This window comes from Rhinopithecus bieti, unplaced genomic scaffold, assembly GCF_001698545.2.
Source record: "Rhinopithecus bieti isolate Rb0 unplaced genomic scaffold, ASM169854v2 scaffold_25304, whole genome shotgun sequence".
Classification (NCBI taxonomy): Eukaryota; Metazoa; Chordata; class Mammalia; order Primates; family Cercopithecidae; genus Rhinopithecus; species Rhinopithecus bieti.
In genome coordinates, this window is record NW_016811568.1 from 261,795 (window position 1) to 267,635 (window position 5,841).

The 5,841-nt window shown below is 66.8% G+C and overlaps 1 protein-coding gene across 1 annotated transcript in view; it reads right to left on the reverse strand.

Moving 5' to 3' along the window:
- SHISA8 (shisa family member 8) overlaps positions 1-4,788 on the reverse strand; it is a 5,497-nt gene extending 709 nt beyond the window's left edge. The window contains 10 exon segments of the mRNA XM_017894084.1: positions 50-261; positions 510-917; positions 1,284-1,313; positions 1,316-1,416; positions 4,255-4,391; positions 4,393-4,450; positions 4,452-4,494; positions 4,497-4,521; positions 4,524-4,544; positions 4,546-4,788. Of these exon segments, the coding sequence (XP_017749573.1) occupies positions 50-261; positions 510-917; positions 1,284-1,313; positions 1,316-1,416; positions 4,255-4,391; positions 4,393-4,450; positions 4,452-4,494; positions 4,497-4,521; positions 4,524-4,544; positions 4,546-4,788 (1,278 nt within the window).
- Positions 4,789-5,841: the final 1,053 nt, after the last annotated feature.

Sequence of the window (5,841 nt, forward strand, 5' to 3'; positions counted from 1 at the left end):
GGGCCGCGTGACCGGGCCGCCGAGGTACCTGGAAGGCCTGAGCCGTCGGGTGGCCGAGCGGGGCTGGCCGGGCCGGGCGACCGGCGGTCCAGGCGGCATAGGGGCCCCGCGCAGCAGGGGGCGCGTAGCCCGGTGGGGCCCAGGGGCAGGCGTCCAGGGGCGCAGGCAAGTCCGGGGCGGGACGCGGGGCCCCCGCCCGGGGTTGCCGCGGGGACGGCTCGAGGGCGGGAAAACGCTGGCAGAAGTCCCGCGGGCCGGCCTCTGCGGGGACAGGGCAGGGGAGAGTCATGCCGCGCCGAGCACCCAAGCTCCGGACCAGACAAGGGGTCCTGGCTGGAGACGGGGCCGGGGCGGGCCGGGGGCGGGGCCCGCTGGGGCGCGGGAGCCGATTGGCCGAGCGGCCGACGCGCGAAACTGGGAATTTGGCGCTGGGAGCTGGGGCCCTGCGCCTCGAAGTCCCGGAGCTAGTGCGCCCGAGTGCCCTGGCGCCGCCCGCACCCGCCACTCACCTCTGGCCTTCAGCGTGGCTGCCTTGAACGTGGCGTACTTGGCGTAGTCGGGCTGCAGCCGCGGGCCGCGCGGGGGCCCCAGGGCGGCTGACCCCAGGGGCGCCTTGCTGAGGCGCTTCTTGTCTGGAGCGAGGAGTGAGACGCGGCTCGGCCCGATACCCCGGGTCACTCCGCCCTCGCTGTCACCTCTCCGCAGCCCTCTCCCCGAGGCCGTTCGGTGAGAACCTGGGGGACCGTTCTCCCGGCGAGGCTGCGAGCCAAGCCTGTCTTCGCGGCAGCCTCCAGCGCCTGGAACAGGGCCTGGCTCCGGGTCACGCGCAGCGGCGGCGGCAGCCAGCCCGGGGGGTGCCACCCTCATGAACGGCTCGCCCGGAGGCGACGCTCGAGCCAGGCGCGGAGTCCTGGGACCTGCTCCCGCCGGGATGGGGGATGTCTGAGGAACAGAACCCAGACGGGGCGTGGGGGCTGCCAAGCCTGCCTGCCTCTCGAGAGACCCAGGGGGAGGCTCCGGAGCCGGAGCCTCAGATCACAGGCCCGGCCAGCAAATCCTGCATCTGGAACCTTCCTCACACATCACAGTACCCCAGACTCGAGGCCGCAGGACCTGTGGGGGGGTCCCTCTCCATCCCTGGGAGCTGGCTGGCCGGTCGGGCCCCTCACCTGCAGAGGCGGCGGCTCATTTCCACCGGGGAAGCCTCCACGCCCCAGCCGAGGGACCCCCTCTCGGCCTCTCACGCCCCTCCGCGTGCTCAGCCCCACCCGCCACCGACTCACCTGAGCTGTTGTGGGGAGAGCCCCGGGGAGGCCGTCCCCCATCTGCACCTGGACACAGTCACCCAGGGGCGGGCCCAGGGTGGGAGGCAATGGCTCCTGGGGGCCCGGCTGCTTCAGAAGCTCCGTCAGCGCCCTGCGGGGACAGCGGTCAGGGGTGACCCTCTCAGTCTCCTACCTCATCAAAAGCCAGCCCCCGCCACCACCGTCTCACCGTGTGACCCTGGGCAGTTCTTTCAGCCTCTCCAGGTGTTCCTCTCCAGTGCTCGAAATCACACACGAGCTTCCCCTCCCAGGCAGTATCTGCCAGCCTCACCTGTGGCCCCAAGACCACTGCTTCCCAGAGCAGGTCAGGAAACTCTAATGAGGCTCGCCTTCCCTCCCCTCCCTGGAGGCCACTCTCCGGAACCTTCCCCAGGTGAGCCTCCCCTCCCAATGCAAGCTTTCTCTGCTTTCCTGCCTCTCCTCCCAAAAAAACTGCTACTCATTCTTCAGACCCCATTAGCGGCCTCCTCCAGGAATCCTTTATTTATTTATTTATTTATTTATTTATTTATTTATTTTTGAAGCAGAGTCTCGCTCTGTTGCCCAGACTGGAGTGCAATGGTGCAATCTCGGCTCACTGCAACCTCCAACTCCCCAGTTCAGCAATTCTCCAGTCTCAGCTTCCCGAGTAGTTGGGATTATAAGGTGCCTGCCACCACACCTGGCTAACTTTTATATTTTTAGTAGAGATGGAGTTTCACCATGTTGGCCAGGCTGGTCTCCAACTCCTGCAGTCTCGGCCTCCTTGGAGTAGTCGGGCTGCAGCGTTTACTTGTAATCCCAAAGTGCTGGGATTACAAGCGTGAGCCACCGCGCGGGCCCAGGATGCCTTATTTACCTGCCTGCGTAACTGCCCCTGCAGCTGTGGCTTCTGCTGGGACCTGGGATAAAGCTACCATCCCGGGCATGAAGGATAGATGGATGAGGGAAAGGGGGTGCTGGGAGACCCCCTGGTCTCAGCCCAGGACCCACAGGCTGTGTGACCTTGGGCAGCCACCTCCCTGGACCCATCACCCAGCCCCCACCCAGCTGCGATGTGACAGTGTCTGTGCAGCCCAGCTGCCTTCAGAACCCGGAACCCATGATTTTCTCCTACTCAGCCTGACTCTCCTTCTGGGGCTGGAGCCTCAAATGGCTGATTTGTGAAGGGCATTCAGGAGGCAGGATACCAGGGATGGCCAAGGTTTGGCTTCAGGTTTGGTGGCAGGGTCTGAAACCATCCTAGTACCTGCCTGGGCTGACCTTCCTGCCCTGCCCACCCCCCAGCGGCTCACCTCTGTGGTCTCATCTCTGGGCAAGCACCGCCAGCTCCTCTCTCCCTGACAGCTGAGTAACCTCCACGCTTTTGGGCCTTTGCACAAACTCTTTCCAGATGCCCCCCACCCAAGCCCTCTGAGAAGGCTTCCCTGGCCTTCAGCCCCAACACAGCAGAATGAAGGGTGAGAATCATGGGGAGGACAGGGACTCAGGACACACCCACACAAGAGCCTATGCTCCATTCCAGGTATACCCAGCAGAGAAAAGGGAGTCAGGGGCCATGGGACCCTGAAGCCCAGAAAGGAGAAGGGACTGGCCTACACCACACAGCACAGCATGGGTGGACGCCGCCTTCCTGAGGCATCACCAAACCTGCTGTCCCATCCCCAGCAGGTGCAGGGAGTTCAGGATGAACATGTCAGCTGGGCTGCTGCAGTCACCCCTCACCATCATGGCCCTCAGTTCCTTTTTCCCAACCCCTGTCAAAGACATACCCAGGCCTCTTCTGTGCTACCATAACCCAGAATGAAGGGCCCCCAAATTTGGGCAGCCCAGCCCCTACCCCTGCAGCATCTAGAAGCCAGGCCAGGAGGCTCCACCTCCTGAAGACAGTGCAGGAGCTGAGGGTGGAGGCCAGGGTGCCAGCCCGAGCTTCACCCTATAGCTCTCTGGGAGAAAGTGGGCACCGTGGTTTGGGGAGCGAGGGGTGCTGGAGTGCCAAGGAAGCCCTCACTCCCTGCCTCTGAGGCCCAGGAGGGGGAAGCATCCACATCTGGCCCACCAGGGCATGAAGGCTTCTCTATGGTCACTTCTAAATACCAGCCTGTCACATTCGGTGTCAGCCGCCCACAGACCCAAAGGGTGCTGGGACCTGGTGGATGAGGAAGGCACAGGCCCCAGGGCATGGGGGTTGCTGGGGGCATGTGAGTGCCACGTGTGGCATGTGGGTGGGAGTTCCAGGGTCAGGACACATAGAGTCCCAGAGTCCTCGTTCCAACCGAGGAAGGGGACCTGGACCCTGTAGTGCCCACTTCACACCAAGCTCAGAATGCAGCAAGCACCTGTCCTGGCCTCAGCAACACACGACTGTGTTCCAGAGTCCCCTTTCTACGCAGAGGGAGCCCTGACCTTCACCTGGGAGCTGTGGCATGGGGTGAGTGGGGGGAGGCCTCTGAAACCCAAGGAGGGAAGGGCAGCCCTGAGTCACAGCTATGGGGGCAGGGGAGAGGTGGGAGGTGGAAAAGGGGAAGGAAGAGTGGGGAGAAGTGGGAGATGGGCACCCGGAGAGCCAAGCGCCCCTTCCTTTCCCTGTGCCCAAGACGCCCGGTCACCCTCCTGGCCAGCGGCGCCCCTTACCCTGGACAGTGACCCGGTGCCCTCTGTCCAAGGCTACCTGCCCCCCTCAAGCCTCTCCGCCCTCCAGAGGCTACTTGAGCAGGGAAAGGCGGTGCGGCGCCCAGCACAGGCGGGCGGAAGGTCAAGGGAAGTCAGGGCGGTGTCAGGTGTCTCCCTGATGAAGTGGGGAGGGGGGGAGCCGGGGGAGACGGAAAGAGGAAAACCCAGAGAAGGGGCCTGCTGGGAGGACCAGCGCTTCGAGAGAGGCGGGAAGGATCACCGGGCAGGAAGAGCAGTCCGAGGAGCGGGCGGGGGTCCCTGGGAGGCGCGCGCTCACCTGGTCACGGTGCGCCGCGCGCGCGGGCTGTGCGCCCTCTCCAGACCCAGGCGCGCCCCGATGCCGGCCAGCACCAACAGCGCGGCGACGCCGCACACCGCGTAGACGGCCGTGTGGCTGCGCTCGCGGCCCGGGTGCCCGGGGCGCTGCGGTGTCGCGGGCGCGGGCGGGCGGCCGGCCTGTCTGACCCAGGCCGCGTGTCGTAGTTGGAGCAGCGGCTCTGGTCGAGGCGCCGCGGCCGTCGTGGCAGCAGAAGCGGTAGCCCGCATCGTGCCGCAGCAGAAGCTGTAGGGCGCCGGAGCTGCAGTGAAGGGCGGGTCCCCACTGACCCATCAACGTCGTAGTAGCCGCGGCAGCGTCGCCCCCCGCCGGGGCTGTTAGTGCCCGCGCGTCGCGGGGACCCTGCCGCCTCGGGGGCCCCCGGCGGCCCGACGGCGGGGCCTGGCGCAGCAGCAACGCGAGCCGAAGCGCGACCGCGAAGCCGGAGCCGGCGACGGCGCGGTCGCCGAGCGTCTCCGCGCCGCCCCGCGCCATGGCCGCGCCTCCCGCTACTGCGCCCGTGCATGGCCGGGCGCCCGGCCTCCCTCTACTCGGCTCCTCCGGCTCCCGCAGGAATCGGCTGGGCTCCCGGGCGCACGCCGCCTCGGCTGCCGCCCTCTCTTGGGGACCCCAGCCCTCTGTGTATGAAGCTACGAGGCTGCCACTTCCGGTGGGCGCGTCCTCCGCCCAGGTTCACCTCGGACACGAGCTTGCCCGGGTCCGCGTCCTGGTCTCCCCCCGGGCCAGGCAGCGTCCCGCCTGGCGCGGCCCCGGCTTCCCCCGGACTGGCAGGTGTGCCGGTCTTGGGCCCTAGTGGGAGGCCGCGCCGGGGGCCGCGAGATCGCCCGACTCCGCTACCTTTCCCGCGCCGCCGCTGCTCGGTACAGCCCGCGCTCTGGCTCACGGGCTTCCGTCCGGCTCCGGCTCCCGCTCTGGCTCGGCGCGGGCCTCGGGGCGGGGCGGGGGAGGGAGAGAGAAGGGGGCGTTTCGAGGGCGTCCCTGCTTGCCTCGTACCCGGCTGTCCGCTAGGAGCGGGAGGCGCCAGAGCTAGGGGACAGCAGGGCCCGCGCAGCCGGGGGGTTCCCACAGGGGACCCCCCCCCCCAAAGACTGCGCCGAAACATTCCTCGGAACTGGGCGCTCTAAGGGAATCAGCTCTAGGGCCCGCGACTAGAGCGTTCCTGTCTTACAGGTGCGGGAACCTGTACCTTACAGGCGCGGAGGTCAAAGCAGACCGGAATTGCCCCGGGACGAGCGGGACCAGCCTCTCACCTCCTTCCCGTCCCCTCTGTCCGTTCTGATCATAACATAAGAAGAGCCCCTTCTCCTCTCGGCGCCTCTATTTTCCCACCTGTCAAATGGGAAGGACTTCGCCTGGCAGCGCCGCTTCAGAGGGCCAAGGATTTACCCCGCGGCGCGAGCCCAGTTCCAGAACCTCTCGAACGCTGGACTGGGGTCCAGGGATGTCCCCATCCCCGCGTCGATGGGCACAGCCTGGCTGACGCACTTCCGCGATCTGCTCCCTCCCCAGGTGTGAGGAGAGGGGGAT